Below are 24679 nucleotides of genomic sequence, written 5' to 3'. Positions count from 1 at the left end.
TGTTTCTTACGTCATGCTATGAAACATAAGTCATATACAATTATTAGATCACTGAGGCTAATTTGCTAAAGGAGTTGAGAATATCCACATAGATTGTGTAAAAATTCCAATTTTGTGAAAAGCAAATTCCTGTTTACTTTGAATACCTAATCAAGTGTGTATGTAAACAGGAGTTTGCTTTTTACATGGAATATCTGAAGTGAATATTTGCACAGTTTACTGAAGAGTGAAGAGTTAGGCCCCGTACACACGACTGAATTCAGCCAGAAACTCGATCGGAGCCGTATTCTGCAGAGAAACCCGGTCGTGTGTACACTTTTGGCCGAGGAAACCGACGAGGATCTCGTTGGGCCAAATAGAGAACATGTTCTCTATTTCCTCCTTAGTCAATGAGGAAACTTGGCTCGCCGAGATCCTCGGCAGCTTCACAAGGAACTCGACGAGCAAAAGGATGTGTTTTGCCCGTCGAGTTTCTCGGACGTGTGTACGGGGCCTCATAATTCCTGATAAATAAGCCACATTATTTACCTGCAATTTGCAGATAACTATAATAGTGTATAATAGTGTTTTGATAAAAATGGTAGCAGAAAAACAATTTTTTGTATGGTTCTACATACCGTGCTTTTAAACAATTATATCAACGCTCAAGGATTAAAATATATAAGCAATATCTAGGGCAGTGATGGGGAACCCTGGCACCCCAGGTGTTTTGGAACTACATTTCCCATGATGCTCATGCACTCAGTGTAGTTGAGCATCATGGGAAATGTAGTCCCAAAACAGCTGAGGTGCCAAGGTTCACCATCACTGCTCTAGGGAATCTTTAACAAATGAACATCACATTGATGATTCTGGTAAGAAATGAATGCCTACAGAATTTCTAAAGTCAACCTACCTCCTACCATGATGTCACTCCTGTATTGGAAAAGCATTGAGTTGTCCCTTTGTTGATTCAGATTCTACAGTGTTTTCGGCCAGTGATGGAGTGACATTCACTAGGTAATGTGGAGTTGAACTTTAGGTATTCTGCCACTGGCAAGGTGTCACCAGAGGCAGTCTAAAGACCATTTATAGACTTTATCCATTAGAATGGATGTATAATAATGTTGCTGTTGTAATAATGACCCCCCTCTTCTTTTCTATTTTATAGGTAAAAATTATTGATGGCTATTTGAAGGAGTGGATTGGAAATAATTTAACATAAATTCGAGGACTAGTGAATATGTACTATTTTTAATTGGATCTTTGAAATTTCTGGATATTTTATGAAGTTATTCAAGCACACAAGATAATTTTAGTGACTGAGATGGCATGTATTCCTATGGAATACAGAAACAAAAAATTAACATGTATTTTTGTCCCTTCTTGCCGAAAACGTATTCATAGTTTCACCCAATGGATATACGATATATACATCTTGCTCCCATGGCAATTAATTTTATAAACTAAATTGTTCAGTTTTTCTCATTTCAGATAATTCAAGGTGTTTGAGCAGTCACATCTTTGAATCTACTTCAAAATGTCATCTGGTGATCGGTATGTATAGCACTCAGTGACAAGGCATAGCTTTGAGTATTGTGCCTTTTCAAAAATCACCTTCTTCTGGGTAATGCCAGTAAAGTTTGAAAAACTACAAAAACTCAACTTGCAAATGAAGATTAGTATAAGGTATATATTTCTAATTTTAAAACAATTTAGATTCTATTAACTTTGACCTAAAAATTCAGTAATAATTCTTGTACTTTCTGTCTTGCAGAAAGGGAACATCTATTCACACTTCAAAATGTCCCTCAACAGAGAAACACAGAAGACAAAATGAATATCGTTGGCCGCACATTCGATAAAATCACTTTTATTTGGACATATTCAAGAAAGAATCTCTACGCTACAATCAAGGAAACATAGCACTTCAGCTAACGTGTTTCACGCCAACATCAGCGTTTAGTCATAGCTGATACTAAAATATTCATACAGGTCTATCTATCTATCTATCTATCTATCTATCTATCTATCTATCTATCTATCTATCTATCTATCTATCTATCTATCTATCTATCTATAGATATAGATAGATATCTCTCTATCTATATATATACACATATGCACAAATGCACTTAATAGTTTCTTAATTTTAAGTAACCCTGTGAGGAACAATAAGGCACAGTTGCTGATATTTGTCAGTAATTAACTGTGTCTCACAATCTTCAGAACCAATACAAAAAAAATCCTATAAAACCAATAACAAAAAATAAAGTACCATATTTCATGTACAAATAGATCATACACAGTATACACAAATGTAGAAAACAATAAAAAAAAAAACATGATTCATGTATATATTCGTTCCTTCCCATACACCTATGCATGAATACAAAGTAACCTAAATAGATGTCAGCTCAGTAACAAGACATAGTAAAAACAAAAAGACAACAATAAAAAAAAAGAGTATAAATGAGCCAATTAGCCTAGTTTAAAGGGGTATTGTCCGTAATATAACCAAGACATTATTCATAATATTATGAGACATTCCATCTATTCACTGGTTCCCTTGAACTTAAAATAAAGATACAAAGTACTTTTCTTAATACATAATAATCTGGATTTATCGCCCCCCACCCTCTTGGGAACTATACATTTCTCCATACCCTGTATGCTCAGAACTGAGAAATTGCCTGCATGACATTTATTAAAATGTTTGTAAAGGACATTTTTTTTTATCTTAATAGCTTCCTTTACCTTAATGCAGTGCTGTTTTCATGTCCTCATTGTTCGTTTTTGCTCTCAAGTTGCTGTAATTCTTCTCTCAACACTCCACACTTCCTGGTTGTCTGTTTCCTGATAACCACAGTACTGGGAGCTTTCTCTCTGTGGTCACAAACTTCAAGGAGGTGTGATTACTGTGTGTCTAAAACCCCTCAGCACCAATCAGTTTCGTTTTCCAAACCATCACTGCCCTGTATTGGCTCTGTGGCTTTGTATAGCAGAGAGGTAGGAAACAACATGCAAAAACGAAACTAGAAACTACAGGTACATTATATGATTGATTTTTATCTATTTTTAATATTTTTTTTTTAAAAGGAATCAGTTAACTATTATGTCTCTATACCCTGTAAACAGTAATTTCAGCATAATTTTTTTTTTATTTACAACTCCTTTAACCACATTGGTAGAATATTTTTTTTTTATATATCATATAAGTGTTCATGCAGGCGGTCCTTCAGTCTGCGGGTTGTGCGTCCAACACATTGTATGGATCACAGGTTGCAAGTAATGACATACACCAAATGGTTTGTGTTACAATTAATAAAAGAAGAAATCTTATGTTTTTTGTTAGTACTAGTAGACTGAATAATGTCACCTCTCTTAATATGTGAACAGCATGGAAAACTGCTCCACACTGAAAAATATCTTTAACTTGCAACCAATGAGAAGAGTTTCTACCCCTGCTAGAATATAGACTTTGAAACAAAAATCTACCCAACAAAAACGCTCTACGATATACAGTTGTTATGTCCTTTGACAATATTTGTACATAAATGGGATCATTAAACAAAACAGGTAAATATTTCTCCACTATGATCTTAATTTTTCAAAAGTTCACACTATATGCCTAGATTCACATTGGATCGATTTGTCATGCGATTTGAGAGATCAAATCGCATGACAAGTCGCAGCCTATTGGAGACAATGGCACTGTTGCAATCGGTAAGACACCGATTTTTCGGTGCCTCACTGATTTGCAAAAGTAGTTCCTGCACTACTTTTGCCGATTTCAGGTGCCACTTCAATAGACATCTGTGCATGAAGCCACAGAAATGTCTTTAAAGTAGCAACTGAAATTGCGCTGACCTTGCTACTTTGAAATTGCGCTACTTCAAGTGAAGTAGCACGATTTCAAAGTAGCATCAATGTGAACCAGGGCTGAGATGGTGAAAAAAACAGGACATTACTACTCTGGGAAACCCTCCTTTTATCTTGTAGCCACCCTGCGTCTCAAAGCAATACATATGTTTTGCATAGAAATTTGTAGCTGGATTCAGATAGCTTTACGCCAGCGTATCAGTAGATACGCCGACGTAACTCTGAATCTACGCCGTTCTAAATTTAAGCGTATTCTGGAAACCAGATACGCTTAAATTAGGCTAAGATACGGGCGGCGTAAGTCTCCTACGCCGTCGTATCTTAGGGTGCAATATTTACGCTTTCATTGAGTTCAGCGTACAATATGCAAATGACTAGATACGCCGATTCAGAAACGTATGTGCGCCCGGCACATTTTTTTACGTCGTTTACATACGGCTTTTTCCGGCGTAAAGTTAGTCGAACAAATAGCTGGCCTAGTCAATGTTAAGTATGGCCGTCGTTCCCGCATCGAAATTTGAAATTTTTACGTCGTTTGCGTAAGTCGTCCGTGAATGGGGCTGGACGTAATTTACGTTCACGTCGAAACCAATACGTCCTTGCGGCGTACTTTGGAGCAATGCACACTGGGATATGTACACGGACGGCACATGCGCCGTTCGTAAAAAACGTCAATCACGTCGGGTCACCAATCATTTACATAAAACACGCCCCCCTCATCCTCATTTGAATTAGGCACGCTTACGCCGGCCCCATTTACGCTACGCCGCCATAACTTAGGAGGCAAGTGCTTTGTGAATACAGCACTTGCCTCTCTGACTTACGGCGGCGTAGCGTAAATACAATACGCTACGCCGCCTGAAAGATGCGCCGCCCTACCTGAATCTAGCTATGTTTTTTTTTTATTGTAGGCCTGTAATTCTTATATAATTTAAAAACACACTTAAATCTGTTCAAACAAGAGTCTAGTAGACACCCCAGGTATGCTAAAGTTTGAAACACGAAATCATAAATTATAATATAATAAATAACTATAAATAATTATAAAAAATTATAATAATAAAATAATTTCCCACAATTCACTTTCGCTTAATTCTGCAAGTGTTCTAATTTACTATCACTATTTCTAGCTGGTCTAAAACCACTTTTGACGTAATGGGACTCTTTTTGGTTGCCATGGACAATCTCAAGTTTCCAGGCAGAAAAAACAGTATATATAATATAAAACTGCATGCGAGGCATTGGACAAAGCACTAGGGACAAAAGGGATGTACAATTTTCTCATAGAGCAATGTAATCTGTAAGGTTACAGTGTACTGTATGTGTTATGAATTTTGCACTTTTTGAATTTGCCACCGTGCTCCGCCCCCAATGCGTTGCGATGCTTGCAGGAAAAGAAGCCCGGCACAGAGGCATCGGGCGGAGGACAAAGCCCGCACACACACAGTGGGGGGACATCGCAGGATCCTGGGGACAAGGTAAGTAACCTGCACCAGGATCCTGCAAAGCAATCTCGAGTGTGGCTTGGGGTTACCTCTAATGGTATTGAAATTTAACTCTGAGCTACACTCTGGAATACCGCCAAGGAAATTAATAGGTCAGCACGTGACCAACCCTTAGCAACATCCAAAGCTCTATTCAACATGGATGTAGAATAGCTTCTAGATTCAAATCCTTTAAACATTGACCCTGCTTCCTCCTCAAAATTATTATTGTCACTGCATACCCGACGTAACTTAAAGAACTGACCAACAGGGACGTTCTTTATAGTATGGAGGGGGTGCCCAGAATCAGCTCTCAGCAAAGTATTACCAGCGGTTGGTATTCTAAAGAGTTTAAAGGTGACCCGACCGTCCTTGATCACTAAGGTGACGTCCAGAAAGGAAATTGACTTGTGGTTCTTATGGCCCATAAATCTGAAATCGTTCATTCAAGTAATTTAGCCAATTCACCAAAATGCTTACCTTTTTAGAAAAAATGAATAGTAGGTAATCGATAAAGCGAAAATAAAGCTTAACAAAAGGTCGATGGGCACTGCCAGATGCAAAGATGCGGGTCCTCTCCCACCAACCCATGAAAAGTTAGGCCGGAGAGGGAGGGAACTTGGTTCCCATAAAAGCCCTGATTCACCAGTTCTGAGCATACAGGGTATGGAGAAAATTATAATTCCCAAGAGAGGGGTGATAAATTCAGATTATTATGTAGAAAATAAGTATTTTGGATCTTTACTTTAGTCTCATGGAAACCATTAGGACTCAATCATGAATGGGATGTCATCTCATATTATTATGAATAATGTTTTGGTTTATATTGGACAATATCACTTTAACCACTTGCTTACTGGGCACATACACCCCCCTCCTGCCCAGGTGAAATTTCAGCTTCCGGCACTGCGTCGCTTTAACTGACAATTGCGCAGTCGTGCGACGTGGCTCCCAAACAAAATTGGCGTCCTTTTTTCCCCACAAGTAGAGATTTCTTTTAGTGGTATTTGATCACCTGTGCGGTTTTTATTTTTTGCGCTATAAACAAAAAAAGAGAGAAAAAGTTGAAAAAAAATTCAATATTTTTTACTTGTTGCTATAATAAATAGCCCAATTTTTTTTAAAAAAACTTTTTTTTTCTCAGTCTAGGCCGATACCTATTCTTCTACATATTTTTGGTAATAAAAAAAAAATCGCAAAAAGCGACTGGCTTGCGCAAAAGTTATAGTGCCTACAAAATAGGGGACAGAATTATTTATGTTTTTTATTATAATTTTTTTACTAGTAATGGCGGCGATCTGCGATTTTTATTGGGACTGCGACATTATGGCGGACATATCGGACACTTTTGACACATTTTTTTCACCATTCACATTTATACTACGATCAGTGCTATACATATGCACTAATTACTGTATAAATATTACTGACAGAGAAGGGGTTAACACTAGGTGGTGAGGAAGGGGTTATATGTTTACCCTGCAGAGTGTTTCTAACTGTGGGGGAAGGGGACTGACTGGGGGAGGTCACAGATCTGTGTCCCTATGTACAAGGGACACAGATCGGTCTCCTCTCTCCCTGACAGGACGTGGATCTGTGTGTTTACATACACAGATTCACGTCTATGTCTGTGTAACTGCCGATCGCGGGTGCCTGTCGGACATCGTGGCTCGAGCGCCGCCAATGTGCAGTAGCAGTAACTCTTATCAACCTACTAGGGCTCCATTTTGTGATCAGATAAGTAGAAGATGACTTATTCTTCACTGATGGGGGTTACTACACTTTATTATTACAATTTGCTATGCTTACTGAATTAGTCCAATGTTTTTTAACGCCTTGATATTGCTATAATATGTAGTTCCCTGACAAACAAATTTGAAATATTGAAACAAAAAGGGGTAATTTATGAAGAATAACATAAAAGTAGAACTATTTTCTATAGCCAGTAACTACTCTGGGTAAACTCTACGTGTGTTCCATTTTTCATAAATTAGCCTTAATTTGGCACTGCTGTCTTTTTAATCATAGTAATAACCTATAAGTCAAATATGTATACATTGGTTAATTATTAAAGTACTGAAATCTAATATATTTCATTGGCATGTGTTCATAGCAAACTAGACAGTAAGCTCAGGTGGAGTTGGAGCAGTTTATTGGTTATATGTTTTAGATGTAAAAGTAATTTATATGTTTTAGATGTAAAAGTAATTTATATTCTTATATTTGGTTATATGTTTAAGATGTAAAAGTAATTTATAAGTTTTAGATGTAAAAGTAATTTATTTTCTTATATTTGTCAATAAAATAAACAAAATCCCTATGACTTTGTGTCTTTGTCTGCGTACTGTGTTTTTATTTTCTCGATATGCGTCGCATAAGTGTATATACACATACACATTGTATATATACTGTATATATATATATATATATATATATATATATATATATATATATATATATATATATATCCTGCATGTTTACTTTCTCCATGTGTGGCATGTATGTATATATATATGTACGTATATACAGTGTATATATTTCTAAAAACTTTTAAATACCCAAATTGACGAAGAGCTGACGTTTTTGAAGTTCCCCCTAAAGTGGAAACCAGATGGCTCTCTAAACAGGTAAAATCCAATGATTACAAATATCGTAGTATGTAGCACTAGGCCACTGGATATATTTGATCATAGTTTTAATTCAGTCATTTCCTTTTTCCCCCGGTTAGCAACGTTTTTACAGAATGGACAAATTACATCATGTGAACAAAAAACATTTATAGAGGGAATCCAATTGAGGAAATGATTTAAATAACATCAGGTATGTATCTAGATTTCTAACTGTAGGCTACTTAAAGCCCCACTCTGGTCTGATGTTAAATTTTGGTCCCCCACACTGCATGGGTTACAGTTCGTTTGGATAAAGGAGAAAGAAATTAGTACAAATAATTACCTTATATTTCACTCACACAGGGTACCTCCTCTTCATGAGACCGGCCCTCCAAACTTCACTGCCTGGCCGGTCTCAGCTTTTCGATATCATCATGTACAATGCAAAACAAGTGGTCCTGCATTTACAGGAGAACGACGAGGGCCCACCCACATTCTGGAGTATCGAACAGCAGCAAAACTTTGCTGGGAAGAGTGAGGAATAAGGTAAGTATTTGTACTTTTACCTTTCCTCTATATCCAAATTAGCATTTAACCCATGCATTGTGGACCCCACTACATAGGTATGTTTAACAACAGCCTAGAGTTAGGCTTGAAGTAATCATTTGCTTTTTAATGTATTTATTTATTATTGTCATAGCAATCTAGTTCTGAATGTAGTAAAATGTTGTTTTGATACCCAAATACATAAATGTTCTGTGTGTACTTTGCAATCTGTATACAGATTTGTAAAAATCCAATCTGTCTTATCCTTTTTAACCTTGTTGTTTCTGTCCTCAAGTTATAAATATTAAATACTTTTAACCTCCCTGGCGGTATGATTCTTTCAGAAAAAACATGCTAAAAGCGGTACCATTATTTGCAAGGAAATTTGGCGTTTTATATTGTAGGTCTGTAATTTTTAGAAATAACTCACTTAAATCTGACCAAACAAGATTCTAATAGGCATCCCGTGTATTACATTTTTTTAAAAACAAAATTATAAATTATAATATAATAAATAATTATAAATAATTATAACAAATAATAATATAATTATAATAAAAATTATTCAATAATGTAATCAAATCAAAATCACTGAAATTTGCTCAGTTGCAGAATTGTCGCTGTCATTACTTTTATTTTTTTATGACGAATTTCCCCACAAATCGCTATCGCACAATTCTGCAAGTGATTATAATTTATTATCGCTGTTTTTTAGCTGATCTAAAACTATTTTTGACATAAAGGGACACTTTTGGTTGCTATGGACAATCTACAGTTTGCAGGGAGAAAAAAAGGTTTTTATTATATAAAATGACATGCAGGACACTGGGCAGACCACTAGGGACAGGGGGGGTGTGTTTTTTTTACATACAGTACTGTAATCTATAAGATTACAGTATACTGTGTGTATAGTGTTTGTTTACGTTTTTGAATTTGGCGCCGTTCTCCGTCCCCGTGCGTCGTAACGTCGCAGGGAACGGAGATCGGCGTCACACGGAGGCACTATGTGAATCGAGCGAGGTTCCACTCGCTCACACAGCGCGGTGGCATCGCTGGATCCAGGGACAAGGTAAGTAAAAAGTGCCTGTGGATCTAGCGAGGCAAGCCCGAGACTGACACGGGGTTACCGATAGTAGCAAGAAAATCTAACCCCGTGTCAGTCTCGGGAAGACCGCCAGGGAGGTTAAATGCTTTGTGATGAAAGCACTTAGTGACTGTAGCAGTTTAGATTACAAATTTTAGCTTTTTCTTTAACCACTTCAGCTCCGGAAGAATTTACCCCCTACCCGGTCATTTTTTTTGCCATACGGCACTGAGTCGCTGTAAAATGTATGTCCTTTTTTCCCCACAAATAGAGCTTTCTTTTGGTGGTATTTAATCACCTCTGTGGGTTTTTTTTGGGCTTTAAGCAAAAAAATACAGACAATTTTGAAAAAAACACAATGGGCCAGATTCACAGAAAAGATACGACGGCGTATCTCCTGATACGCCGTCGTATCTCTGAGGCCGCGTACACACGACCGAGGAACTCGACGGGCAAAACACATCGTTTTGTCCGTCGAGTTCCTTGTGAAGCCGCCGAGGACCTCGGCGAGCTGAAATTTCCCATTGAACAACGAGGAAATAGAGAACATGTTCTCTATTTCCTCGCCGAGGTCCTCGTCGGCTTCCTCGGCCGAAAGTGTACACACGGCCGGGTTTCTCGGCAGAATTCAGCTCTGAACCGAGTTTCTGGTTGAATTCTGCTGAGAAACTCGGTCGTGTGTACGGGGCCTGAGAGTATCTATGCGGCTGATTCATAGAATCAGTTACGCATAGATAGCTCTAAGATCCGACAGGTGTAATTGACTTACACCGTCGGATCTTAGGATGCAATACTTCGGCCGCCGATGGGTGGAGTTTGCGTCGTTTTCCAGTGTCGGGTATGCAAATGAGCTTTTACAGCGATCCATGAAGGTTTTCGCGTTCGTTACGTCGTCGCTAGTAATTTTTTCCCGTCGCAAAGTTAAGCCTGCTTTAACATGGCTTAACTTTAGACGAGCCATGTTAAAGTATGGCCGTCGTTCCTGGGTCGAATTTCAAATTATTATTTTTTTGCGTAAGACGTCTGGGAATACGAAAGTATGTTACGCACGTCGCCGTTCAAAAAAATGACGTCACTTCGCGCAAAGCACGGCGGGAATTTCAAAACGGAGCATGCGCAGTACGTCCGGCGTGGGAGCGCGCCTAATTTAAATGGTGCCCGCCCCATTTGAATTAGGCGGGCTTGCGCCGGACGTCTTTACGTTACTCCGTCGCAAGTTTATACTCAAGTGCTTTGTGAATCAGGCACTTACGAGGAAAACTTGCGGCGGTGTAACTTAAAGACGATACGTTACGCCGCCACAGTTCTTTCTGAATCTGGCCCAATACTTTTTACTTTACCCTACCACCTGAACAATCCATTTAGTTTGTATCAGATCAGGCAGGCCCTTGCACTACATAGTCAATGGTTGATCTAGAGGAGATTGCGCAATCAGAATATACTGTGTTTGGCCACCTAAAGGAAGAAGTAGGAAAGTGGGTGGAAATTAAAATGAGGTGGTATAGTAATGAGAGGTAAAACACGTCCTATTATGTGATGCAGTAAGGCAGTGCATGATGGAATATGAATTTTCCTGGCATGTCACAGGATGCTACAGGAAATGAAGGATTCTGAATCCATTTTTTAAAATTTTGAACAGAGAGGTGAAGATTCAAAGCTGCCATGGACTAGGTAAGTAAGAGAAAAGCATATTGGGATGGCTTGGGCAGAAAAGACATTAGTGAAATTCTGCCTGAAAAGTGAACTTAGCCTTTACATCAGCCTGACAGCATGTAATATAGCAATAGATAGGCTGTGTAGTGTTAGTGCGATGCAAGATCACAAAGGCCGATTTACTAAAGGAGTTAAGAATGTTCGCAAAAAGAAACTGTGTACATGTTATGTGCAGTTAAGTAAGTAAACAGGGATTTTCTTTTTCGCATAATTGTCTAATTGAAATAAATCTTCACACATATCAGTTTGTGAACATTCTCATCTCCCTTTAGTAAATCAGCCTTAGTGTCACTTTCTGCAATATCCCAACATCATAAATACTCCTATTGTAGGATTTACATGGTCTATATAGGATTTACATTGAGGCGCGCACTGCATATTGAACTTGAAGTATTTTCTATAGCAACATATTATTTTATTATGCTTCATTAAATTAACATACATTGATAATTGACCATTATAGAGTACAATGCTATTTTACTATTTGGCCCTGTCCTATATTTGAGTTTCACTGTGTAAGTGTAAAATGTATGAAAGAGTAATCTAAATCTGATTTTAAAATAGATGAAAACTAAGTTATTTTATATCCAAAACTGTTGTACCATTCTTATCAGTGAGCTGTCACAATAGTGGAACATGTAGGTACTGATAAAAGTGGGACAATAGTGAGACATTGACAGAAGACTAGACTCTTTGTCAACACTCACTTAACCAGCCACTTGTGTTAGCCACATTATACAGTATATATCTCTGTATCTCTGAACTGAGATAAAAAAATATATTATTTTTTTATTAATTAGTATTATTTTTTTAACAGGGAAGCAAGATTGCACCAGGAATGAGTTGACACGTCATCTTCAGAAAGTCCTACTGCAGTTTTGAAATATTTACCTTACTGCTTAGAAACCAATAAAGTTATTCCAAAATGCTTGTGTCTATTTTATTTGTATCTGAACTTAGCCTTGGAGTTGGTATCCTGTATTTGTTTTTCCTCTTTTTCTTTTATCCATACACCTTTTTCAGTGAAGAAAGCGACCAAAGACCACCACAGCTTTTGGTATACCCTTACTATCACTTCGGTCACGTGAGTACATTTGATAGTTCTATCACATAGAATAGGTAACTTATAAAACACCAGCCAAAGTAATGTCTGTTAATGATTACTGATAAAAGCCAAAAACATGCTTTAAACAGGTTTATATTATGACATATTTGGACTTCTTTTAATCTTGAATTGATTTAGTTTTTTCTTAGAAGAATGCCATATTATAAACCTATTTTATATGTATAATCTTTTTGTTTCTTGAATGCATTTATGTTTATTAGTACTTCTTCTCTGGCAAGTGTCAACATTGGAATGCTGAACAGCTGATGATGATAAACCATGGAATATTCTTATCTGCTGCAGGACTGACCCTTCTATGGTGGCTACACCTTCTAGGAGCATGCTGCCACTGATGCTACTGGACTTTCTTTGTGAATGATATCATACGTATGTGTACTAGTATGTAGAAATTTTGAACTTATCAGCCCTGTTGATCTATTTCAGATCCTAGTGTTCTCCAGAATCTTCAAGCCAGTGAAGTCACAACTTCAAGTGTATATGTCCGATGGACCCAGCCATTAGGTGGACCTGCAAATTATACAGTGATAGTATATGGAAACCCAGCATCAATGTACAGTCTTAACTCATCAACCACAGCCGTCAATCTAACCAGCCTCACTCCTGGCAACTTATATGTCATTGAGGTCTCAGCCAATGATGTGCCTTTTAACATAACTTTAAACACAGGTAACACTTAAGTTTCCCTGCATGTTGACTGATACTGATCTCTGTATATATGGAAATATTTTCTATCTTCGATAATGTTCAAAAGAAAAGTCAGGGTAGTGAGGATCCACTTTCATGCTGTTTTTAACGCTGTAAACCTCCATCTTTATTTGGGAGCAAAGGCCAAGACTCCCACATTGTCTTTTAAGTCAACAACATTTTCATTAAACATAGTTTTAAGACAAAACATTTCTCTTTCTTTTACAGAACCTGGAAAAGTTCAGAATCTTACAACATCTAATTTTACGACAACTTCTATAACTTTAACATGGCAACAACCTGTAGGGAATGTATCTCATTATGTTGTTCAAATGGTTGGAAGTTCATCCTCCAATACCACCACACAGACAACTTATATGTTTGAAAGCCTGACACCTGGAAATAATTACACGTTTTTGGTCTACTCTGTTGTTAGTAATAAAAGTGGGCAACAAGAAACCATACCTTCCTACACAAGTAAGTGTTCATCATTGGATGGCCTGATTTTCAGCTGCTATGGTTTGCACTCTGCACCAAAGCCAAACTGAACTGACAACAGAAAATGATAATCGCATACATGTGCTAGTATCATGTAACAGGAATTGTCATTATATGCAAATGATATACAAACAAATAACACAGGTTATGGAAGTGTCTTGAGAACCTGAGCATGTGAATATTGATTATTGGCATAAGAGGTCAAAAATTACCTTTGTTCTCTAGGAATCCGAGTAGTGGCAGTTTGTAGTCTGTTTCTTTTTTTGTTACCTATCAATTAGTAACAATTATGCCGCGTACAGATGGTCAGAATTTCTGACAACAAATGTTCGATGTGAGCTTGTTGTCGGAAAATCCGACCATGTGTATGCTCCATCGGATATTTGCTGTCAGAATTTCCGACAACAAATGTTTGAGAGCTGGTTTTCAAATTTTTATGACAACAAAACTTGTTGTCGGAAATTCCGAGCGTGTGTACACAATTCCGACACACAAAATTCCATGCATGCTCGGAATCAAGCAGAATAGCACCATTTCTTGTAAAAAAAAAAGTTCAGAATAGCACTGGCTATTGAACTTCATTTTTCTCGGCTCGTCATACGTGTTCTTGACGTTCGCAATTTTCGACAACATTTGTGTGACCGTGTGTATGCAACACAAGTTTGAGCCAACATCCGTTGGAAAAAAAATCGGAATGTCCGATTGTCTGTACGCGGCATTAGTGTCCATATATGGACAAATCCTCTAGTTAAAGTGGTTCTAAAGCCTAAACTTTTTTTAAGCTTAATGTTTTCCTTACATTAAGGAAAAACATGTTTAGGCATTGAACTTGGCCCCTCACCCCCCTAAATTTACCTGACCCCTCATTTGATCCAGCGCTGCGCTGCAGCTCTTCACTTCCAGGTCTCACTGGCTTTGCTGGGGCCATTGCTGTCAATAAAAGCCAGTGACAAGGGAATGGGGCAGAGTCCCGCTGTCTGTGTCAATGGATGCAGCAGTGGGGCTCCAGAGCAAGTTCGCAAGAAAGCCCTGTGGGGGCACTGGATAGAGACTGGCTCTGACCAATCTCTGATGTCTCAACAGAGCCAAGATATAAGACCACAACATTCAGAATTACATAGAATAACATCAATTGTCTGCTTTTTAAATTTAGTTATGATTGCTTAGCAGTTTGAAAGACTAATCTTTACAAATGCATCAGGCTCTTGCACTTCAAAGTTGTTTTATCATACTCAAAGATGTTTTTAAATTATTTTCTGTTTAATAGAAATGATCATACCTGATAACTGTAGGAGCTTCATACCTTTTATGCTGTCTGAGATTCTGGACAGAATTGTTGTTTTATATGCAACAATTATGTATGGATAGCTTTTTTCTTAAAGGCTATCTATAGCCACATTTTCTTTAGTTTTTGAATAAGGCAGAGAAGTTTAAAAATCCCTGCCAGGTTTTATAGGTTGGAGGAGTGAAAGAAAAAGTTCAATCCCACAGACAACCTTTTCACCACACAGGAAGTGAAAAAAAATCTCTTCAAGAATAACACAGACCAAAGTAAAAATGATTTTTAAGTTAGTTAAGTGGAGTTAAACTCGAATCTCTGTCAGTTTTTTATTTTGGTCTTTTTCTTCATTGCAGATTTTGCCTCACTTCCTGTTTGGTAAAACATTGCCCCAGAACAGAAAGTGAGAGTAAATCTCTCTAACAGAGCTCCAGATAAGATCAAAACCTGACAGGGGTTCTAACCTTTCCATATTTTATTAACAACTAAAAAAAAGTTTTGGTTGTAGATACACTTTTTAAATGATATATTAATATATTTGACGAGCATAATATACCCCTTGAAAATTTACAGTGAATGAACACACTTAAAGGGTTAGTTCACTTTTTATAAAAAATGTGAAAAGGTGAACTTGCACACTACACCTTTCCCACCCCCTAGTTTCCATTGTGCTTACCTCCATAGATGATAAACTGTCAGTACCCACGCAGTCAGTGTAGCGATTTGAGGATTTTAAATCCCTGCTCTTATTCTTCTTTTTGTAGGGCTCCTGGGATGCATTAGAATGATCCCAATTGGTCAAAGTGGTCACGTGCCAGCACCTGACCAATCAGAAATGCTCTGATCAATCCCAGAAGCCCTACAGAAAGAAGGGGAAGAAGAGTAGGGACTTAAAATCCTCAGATGGCTACACTAGCTGTGTGGGCACTGATAGCTCTTCACCTATGGAGGTAAGTACAGCAGGGGCCAGGGGTGTGGGTAAGGTGTAGGGTGTTAGGTCACGTTTTCATTTTTTTCTGGAAAAGGTGAAATTACACTTTAAAGTAAATAACCCCCTAAAACTAACCCTGAACATATAGATTAGGTATAGTCTGGTGTTGATAAATGACAATAACTACCTGTTGCTGATGCTCTGCAGGTCTCCAAAAACAAAGGAACCTGTAGAATGAAAATTCTTAATTTTTAAAAAAGTTCTTGTTGTACAGCTCCTATATAACCGGCAATGCAATGCGGGCATTCAATAACCTATTCACACAATTTATTGTATGGACATTCTCAAATCCCTAAGAAATTAGTCCTGTACTATTCTTATAATTATGCAGCATTGTCCAGTGTAATTTTAGATATTTTTTACATGTTTTCTTCAATAATTTGTTATTAGAAACTTATTTTCTGTTATTACTGCCTATTTCTCTAACAGAACCTGCAACAATCAAGAACCTGAAATCAGAAAGTGCTACAATAAATTCTATATCTTTGAGCTGGCAGCAACCCGATGGAATTGTTGATCACTATAAGATTGTGAATTCGAATACATCCTCAACTATTACAACCTCTTCCACCACTGCTGTGATTGGTTCCCTGACACCTGGAAATCCTTACAGTTTCTGGATCTATGCAGTTATTGGAAGTGACATAGAAGGAGATGGCACAAACATAATTGTCTATACAAGTAAGTTTCACCAAAGTATGGGTATACTGAAAAAAAAAAAAACACACACACACAATAACCACATATCACAGACCTCACGCGTGAGGTTGTCGAATGGTAAAACCATGCAGTTGAGCTTTCTTTTTACCATGCCCAACTATTCCCCCTTTAGCTGCAGAGGCAATGGCCAGGGCTGTACACATGGTGTGGCCATGATGCTTTGTGGCCGCAGCAGAAATTATACCCCCTGTTGTGTTCAGGTCATTACCACCCCCAAATATGTTCCATTCAGATGAATGCAGTCATGCTGCAACTTCCCTGCTGCTGCATGCATTGCACACGCTTGCAGCACGGTGGTGCCTCATTTAGGGAGTTAGAACAGGTGGTGAGGAGGCAACATAACACCTCTTTGATGCTTGTTAAATGCTTCTAAAAAGCAATCCAAGTATGACTTTATTTTGCTTAGAAAAGCAGTTGTTATTTTACAGGGTGGGGGTCAGAATCATAACAAAACCTGGGTACACACTGGATGAATATCATCCAGTTTAGCAGGAACTCCAGACGACTTTTGGTCAGTGCATACTGCTGTCTTTCTGACAGAAGCAGGTCTAATGACCAACTTTTGTCAAAGGCACGTGCTTGATAACTAGCATCTGATCAGCACGTGCAGCCAATGGCATGTCAAATGCCCTCTGAAAATGATCCACTGAGCATGTTAGCAGCATATGTGAATGAGCACTAAAAGATAATATTTAAGAAAAAAGGTCCATGTTCACGTTTTGTCACAAAAAAGGCTCTTAGCTGATGTCCTTCTGGTACTAAATACATACTACAACTATTAAAAAAGAAAGAAAAAAATACAAAGAACATGAATAGAGAGGACATTTTTCATTGAGGACAACTGAGCATTCTCTCACTTTGATGTTTTTTTCTCTCACTTCCTCTTTTTGCTATGGGCAGTGAAGGAAAATGGAACACAGAGAGCAAAAAAAAAAAAAAACTGCCAGGACTTACAGTTTAACCCTTGCTTACTCTATTCAAAACGAAAAAAAAGTTTTGCTATTATTTCTTTTTTAACCACTTGCCAACCGCCGCACAACGATATACGTCAGCAGAATGGCACGGCTGCGCAAAAGGACGTGTATATATACGTCCCCTTTAAGAAGCGTCATTGTGGACGCACGCCCGTCGTGAGCTCTGTGACTCTGACCGCGGGTCCCGCGGACTTGATGTCCAAAGGCATAACCGCAATCGTGTCACGGTGAGGGAGAACAGGGAAATGCTGATGTAAACAAGCATTTCCCCAGTCTTCTGAGTGACAGGACAGTCATCACAGCTCCCTGTAATCGGAAGCTGTGATCACTGTCGTGTCACACACAGCCCATCCCCCTTACAGTTAGAACACATCCTTAGGCACTCTTAAGCCCTTCAGCGCCACCTAGTGGTTAACCCCTTCCTTCCAGTGTCATTTTCATAGTAATCAGTGCATTTTATAGCACTGTTCTCTGTAAAAATTACAATGGTCCCAAAAATGTGTCAAAAGTGTCCGATGTGTCTGCCATAAAGTCGCAGTTATGATAAAAATCGCAGATCGCCGCCATTACTAGTAAAAAAAAATGAATAATAAAAATGCCATAATTCTATCCCCTATTTTGTAGACGCTATAACTTTTGCGCAAACCAATCAATATATGCTTATTGCGATTTTTTTACCAAAAATATCTAGAAGAATACGTATTGGTTTAAACTGAGGGAAAAAAAATGTTATACATTTTTTGGGGGATATTTATTAAAGCAAAAAGTAAAAAATATTGAATTTTTTTTTAAATTGATGCTCTATTTTTGTTTATAGCGCAAAAAATTAAAACCGCAGAGGTGATCAAATAACACCAAAAGAAAGCTCTATTTGTGGGAAAAAAATATATAAACATTTTATTTGGGTACAGTGTTGCATAAGCAAGCAATTGCCAGTTAGTAGCACAGTGCTGAATGGAAAAAAATGCAGTGGTCATAAAGGGGGTAAAACATTCTGGAGCTCAATGGTAATATCACTTAAAGCGGCTTGATGAAGCAGAGATATTAATATGAACCGGAGTAGAACAATGAAAACATTTTGTTAATAGATTAATGTCTAAATTTGCTTTGTAACAAAAGAATTGTAGTTTGTATGTTTACCCAACCTGTAGTAATTATATCGACAACAGAAAATCAGGGTCCAAAGCTGAATAAAAGAAATCCATCGATTTGGAGCTAAAGGTGACAATGCTATTCCAACATTTAATTTATGAACAATTTCTTGAGTTCTAATAATGTTATCTAAATACAGTTTTGTGCCTACAGTATTTAGTATCCATGTGTAAAATTACTTACATTCTTCCTAATGGTTGTGGTAAATATAATATAGTCAGTCACATCCTTGGAAATGTTGTTTTCTGCAATATCATTAAATTTTCTTTCTACTTTGTAGTACCTGAAATAGTGAAGAACCTGAACACAGAGAATATCACCACCACTTCTATATCTCTGAGATGGGATAAACCAAATGGAAATGCCAGCTTTTATTTCATTCAGATCCTGGGAGAGCCAACTTTTAATAAGAATGTAACTACAACTTCTGAGATTATTGAAGGCCTGACACCTGGAAATTATTACACCTTTCTTGTCTCTACCTTTGTTGATAATATCCAAGGAAACAGCTCAGCAATAGCTAACTATACAAGTGAGTATCAAGATTTATGCAGGCCACACACATAGCAACTTTTAGTAGAACTGTACCTTCAACGTCTTATAGACTAGAAGGCCTAAAATCCTGGAAATTGGTACATCTTCCTGGTCTTTACTGTTGTTGATAATATTGACTGTGTGTAAAAAAAAAAAAAGACTGGAAAAAAAAAGTTTTATTTAATTTCTTCATTTTCCAAAACATTGTGGCAAAAAATGGCAACTTCAAAAAACTTGCCATGCCTCTTACTAAATTCATTGCACTGTCCACTTTCCAAAAAGGGGCCAATTGGGGGGTATTTGTACTGTCCTGTTATTTTAAAGCCTCAAGAAATGAGAGAGGCATTTATTACATCAGGATTTATCAATTTTCAAATCTATATACACAAATGTTTGTAGACTCTATAACTTTCACACAGACTAAATCATATAAAACTGATTTGGTGTTTTTTTTTTTTTTACGAAAGAAATGTATCAGATTGCATTTTTGCCTACATTTTTGAAGATTATTTGTTTGTAACAGATTATAACAGAAACTCTGAAATCGTGTATATTTTCCATTTTTTTTATTATATGGCAAAAAAAAAAAAGACCCAGTGGTGATTAAATATCATCGAAGATAACTCTATTTGTGTGAAAAAAATATATAAACATTTTATTTGGGTACAGCAATTGCCAGTAAAAGTAGCACATTGCTGAATTGCAAAAAATGCAGTGGTCATAAAGGGGGTTACATTATCATTCACTTTTCTTTCTACTTTGTAGTACCTGAAATGGTGAAGAACCTGAACACAGAGAATATCACCACCACTTCTATATCTCTGAGATGGGACAAACCAATTGGAAATGCCAGCTTTTATTTCATTCAGGTCCTGGGAGAGCCAACTTTCAATAAGAATGTAACTACAACTTCTGACATTATTGAAGGCCTGACACCTGGAAATTATTACACCTTTCTTGTCTCTACCTTTATTGATAATATCCAAGGAAACAGCTCAGTAATAGCTAACTATACAAGTGAGTATCAAGATTTATGCAGGCCACACACATAGCAACTTTTTAGTAGAACTGTGCCATCAACTTCTTATGGACTAGAAGGCATAAAATCTTGGAAATTAGTACATCTTCCTGGTCTTTACTGTTGTTGATAATATTGACTGTGTGTAAAAAAAAAAAAAAAAGATTGTGGGAAAAAAAGTTTTATTTCATTTCTTAATTTTCCAAAAAATTGGGGCAAAAAATGTCAACTTCAAAAAACTTGCCATGCCTCTTACTAAATTCATTGGACTCTCAACTTTCCAAAAAGGGGCCAATTGGGGGTTATTTGTACTGTCCTGTTATTTTAAAGCTTTAAGAAATGAGAGAGGCATTTATTACATCAGGATTTATCAAATTTCAAATCTATATACACAAATGTTTGTAGACTCTATAACTTTCACAAAGACTAAATAATATACACTGATTTGGGTTATTGTTTTTTACCAAAGAAATGTATGAGATTACATTTTTGCCTAAATTTATGAAGATTATTTTTTTGTAACAGTTTATAACAGAAGCTCTGAAATCGTGTATATTTTCAATTTTTTTTATTATATGGCAAAAAAAAAAAAATTAAAAAAGACCCAGTGGTGATTACATATCATCGAAGATAACTCTATTTGTGTGAAAAAAATATATAAACATTTTATTTGGGTACAGCAATTGCCAGTTAAAGTAGCACATTGCTGAATTGCAAAAAATGCAGTGGTCATATAGCAACTTTTTAGTAGAACTGTGCCATCAACTTCTTATGGACTAGAAGGCATAAAATCTTGGAAATTAGTACATCTTCCTGGTCTTTACTGTTGTTGATAATATTGACTGTGTGTAAAAAAAAAAAATATTGTGGAAAAAACGGAAAATTGTTATTCTTACCTTCGGTAATTTTCCTTTCCTGGCCTCTCCTCACGTCAGCACATCATGGGTTAATCCCCTTCTCCGGTCCACCAGTACCACCTTCTTTTAGCTAATAAGTAGGGGGCCCCTCCTCCCAGTCCTTGTTCCACTAATTTTTAGCGGACGACAGACTATATGGAGGGAAAGGCTGTGCTGACGTGAGGACAGGCCAAGAAAGGAAAATTACCGAAGGTAAGAATAACAATTTTCCGTTTTCCTGGCCAGTCCTCCCGTCAGCACATCATGGGATTTAATTTAGCACCCTAGGGCGGGAAAATGTATATAAGACTCGGACGACAACTATAAATGCTGCTTAAGTGAATCTTTCTTTATTTTGCCTGAAAAGGTGCCGATACCATGGCATTTCCGAAACTAGACACCTTAGATGACGTCACGTCTAGATTGTAATGCTTTGCGAAGGTCTTGCAGGAACTCCAACTGGCCGTATTGCATATTTCCTCAACTGGTATTTTGGCAAATGCTGCCCAGGAGGCTGCCACCCCTTTGGTAGAGTGAGCTCTAGTTGCCTGAGGAGGCGTCAGCCCTTGTTTCTCGTACGTGAGCTTTATTACTTTGGTGATCCAGGTCGAGATTATTCTTGTTGAAGTGGCTTGTCCTTTTTTAGGCCCAGATGGTAAGATGAAAAGGGAATCCGTTTTGCGCACTTGTTGAGAACGGTGCAGGTAAATTGAGAAAAGGTTGACCATGTCCAGAGGTCTGAGGTCCAGTTTTTCTTCCTGCCTAGGAGGTAATGTAAAGCTGGGTAGCACTGCCTCCCAGTTAAGGTGAAATTTTGAAACTACCTTGGGCGTTGCTATTGGTGAAGGCCTCAGAATTACTTTGTCTGGAAGGATGATACAGTACGGTTCCTTACTGGACAGGGCCGCTAGCTCGGATACCCTTCTTGCCGATGTTACGGCGGTGAGAAAAAACAGTTTAAGTGTTAGAAACCAGAATGGACAAGATTCTGCCGGTACAAAAGGATGTAGAAGCAGTGCTCTTAGCACCGTGCCTAAGTCCCAGGCCGGAAATAGAGACTTCCTTGGAGGATTCATTTTCATGGTCGCTTTTAAGAATTGTTTTACCAGTGGTTCGTCTGCCCACCTATATCCTGTAAAACACGACAAAGCTGAAATTTGTACCTTCAATGTACTATAGGCTAAGCCTTTGTTTAGAGCAGATTGCAAAAAGTCCAGTAGTTGTGCCACATTCGGATCCACCGAAGCAAAATTTTTCTGTAACGCAAAAGTTGTAAACTTTGCCCAAATCCTGTTGTAGGTGACATTGGTCGAGGCCTTTCTAGACTTTAACAGTGTTGAGATTACTTCCTTTGAAATGCCTTGTGCCTGGAGTCTGGTTGATTCAGCAGCCAGGCCGTCAGTTGCAACCTGTTCGGGTTGGGGTAAACCCATTGGCACTGCCATAGGAGATCTCTCTTTAGCGGCAGACGTCTTGGGGGAGCCTACGCCATGTGTAGGAGTAGAGGGAACCATGGCCTCTGCGGCCAAAAGGGTAGAATTATTATTGTATGAACCTTTTCCCTTGCAATCTTTAACAAAGTCCTCATTACTAGCGGCACCGGCGGAAAGATGTAAACTAGGGGAAAATCCCATGGAATGGAGAAGGCATCTTGGGTCAAGGCTTTGTTGCAACGGAACCTGGACACAAATTGGGGTGTCTTTGTATTGACTCGGGTCGCCATTAGATCCACTGAGGTTGTCCCCCACTAGGAAAAGATTGGTTCTAGGAACTTCTTGTTCAAGGCCCATTCGTTCTTGTCGGGGAACTCCCGACTCAGATGATCCACGATGGAATTCTGGCTGCCCGGAATGTAGGCTGCTGTTAGGGCTTCCAGATGTGCTTCGGCCCACACAAATATTTTGGTTGCCACCTGCAGAAGTGGCAAGCTCTTGGTTCCGCCCTGTCTGGCTATATATGCTACTGCTGTCTTGTTGTCTAACATTAGTTTGACTCGAGCTCCCTGTACCAGTTTCTCGAAGGCCTGCAGGGCCATGTATGCTGCTTGCAGCTCCAAAAGGTTGGAGTGTCGGGATTCCGTCTTGCTCCAAACTCCTTGCACCTGCCTGCCGAGGCAGTGAGCACCCCAGCCCCGGAGACCGACACCCGAAAATATCGGAACCCAGTCCCCGGGGCTGAGGGGCATGCCCCGCGACAGAATCTCTGATGACTTCCACCAAGCTAGGTTCTGTCGAATCCAGCTTGGTATGAGAATCCTCTGGTGGAGAGAGGTACCGTCCCATTGGTTCAGGAAGGTTGCCTGGAAGGCTCTTGTGTGGAACCTTGCCCAAGGAATGCTTGGGCTTGCTGCAGTAAACATCCCGAGTAGGGTCATACAATCTCTTGCCGTTAGCGATGTTGACTTCATCACGCTGCTGACGCAGGCTACCAATTCTGCCTTCTTTCGTTCGGGTAGGAGGACAAGGCCTCTGTTTGTATTGAAAAACAGTCCCAGATATTCCATCTGTTGTGAGGGAATCAATTGGCTCTTTTGCCTGTTGATGATCCAGCCAAATTTTGATAGGATTTCTAGAACCATCTCGCGTTGAGACACCAGTTCTCCGCTCGAACGTGCTACTACCAGGATGTCGTCTAGGTAGTGAAATATTTTTATGCCTTTCAGGCGAATGACGGCAATAACGGCTAGTAAGATTTTGGAAAACACTTGCGGAGCTGTGCTGATGCCGAACGGCAGACACCTGAACTGGAAGTGATCTTCCCCTAACAAAAATCTTAGATATCTTTGGTGGCTCTCGTTGATTGGGACGTGCAAATATGCATCCGTTAGATCGACTGATATCAACGAGTCTCCTGGTTGCAATACAGAGATGATTGTAAATACAGACTCCATCTTGAACGTCTTGGGCTCCATGAAGTGATTTAGAATTCTCAGGTCCAGAACTGGTCTGAGATCCCCCGATGCTTTGGGAACTAGAAAGATTGGAGAGTATACCCCTTTTCCTTGTTGGGATAGGGGTACCGGCGAAATTGCATTCTTTTTCTGTAAGCCGTCTAAATATTCTTGTAAGCAGTTCCGTTTCCTCTGATCTGTCGGCCATTTTGTGTGGACCACCGTATTGGGTGGTTTCTTCTGAAAGGATATCTTGTAACCGTATCTGACCGTCTTGCGGACCCACTGGTCCTTGACTTTTTCCGCCCATACTTCCCAGAAGGACATTAACCTGGCGCCCACCTGGGGGGGATGGGCGGTTAACTCGTCAAAAATATTTTCCGGGTTTTTTCGCGGTCTGTGCCGTTCTAGACTTTACCTTCCGCAGAAAATAATTTTGTGGATTTTTCCAGTAGGGCCTCGTATATTCCCATCCTGGCCTGTATGACCTGGCGTCATATGCCCTTTTGTAGTCTGGTTGGGCTGGCCGGGTGGCCTGCTGTGTCTTCCTGGGTCTCTGTGGCATTAGACCCGACTTTCCCCCTGTAGCTTGACTAATAGCTTCTTCTAGGGTCTTTCCG

At 38.7% G+C, this 24679-nt stretch overlaps 1 protein-coding gene across 1 annotated transcript in view; it reads left to right on the top strand.

The window, feature by feature from the left end:
* Positions 1-12659: 12659 nt before the first annotated feature.
* LOC120936887 (titin-like) overlaps positions 12660-24679 on the top strand; it is a 345246-nt gene continuing 333226 nt past the window's right edge. The window contains exons 1-5 of the mRNA XM_040349653.1: positions 12660-13089; positions 13336-13584; positions 16305-16556; positions 19002-19253; positions 20021-20272. Of these exons, the coding sequence (XP_040205587.1) occupies positions 12972-13089; positions 13336-13584; positions 16305-16556; positions 19002-19253; positions 20021-20272 (1123 nt within the window). The 5' untranslated portion in view covers positions 12660-12971. The remainder of the gene's footprint in view (positions 13090-13335; positions 13585-16304; positions 16557-19001; positions 19254-20020; positions 20273-24679) is intronic.

The sequence above is a fragment of the Rana temporaria genome, chromosome 4 (genome assembly GCF_905171775.1).
Source record: "Rana temporaria chromosome 4, aRanTem1.1, whole genome shotgun sequence".
In the NCBI taxonomy this organism is placed as follows: domain Eukaryota; kingdom Metazoa; phylum Chordata; class Amphibia; order Anura; family Ranidae; genus Rana; species Rana temporaria.
This window is presented reverse-complemented; position numbering and strand designations above follow the sequence as displayed.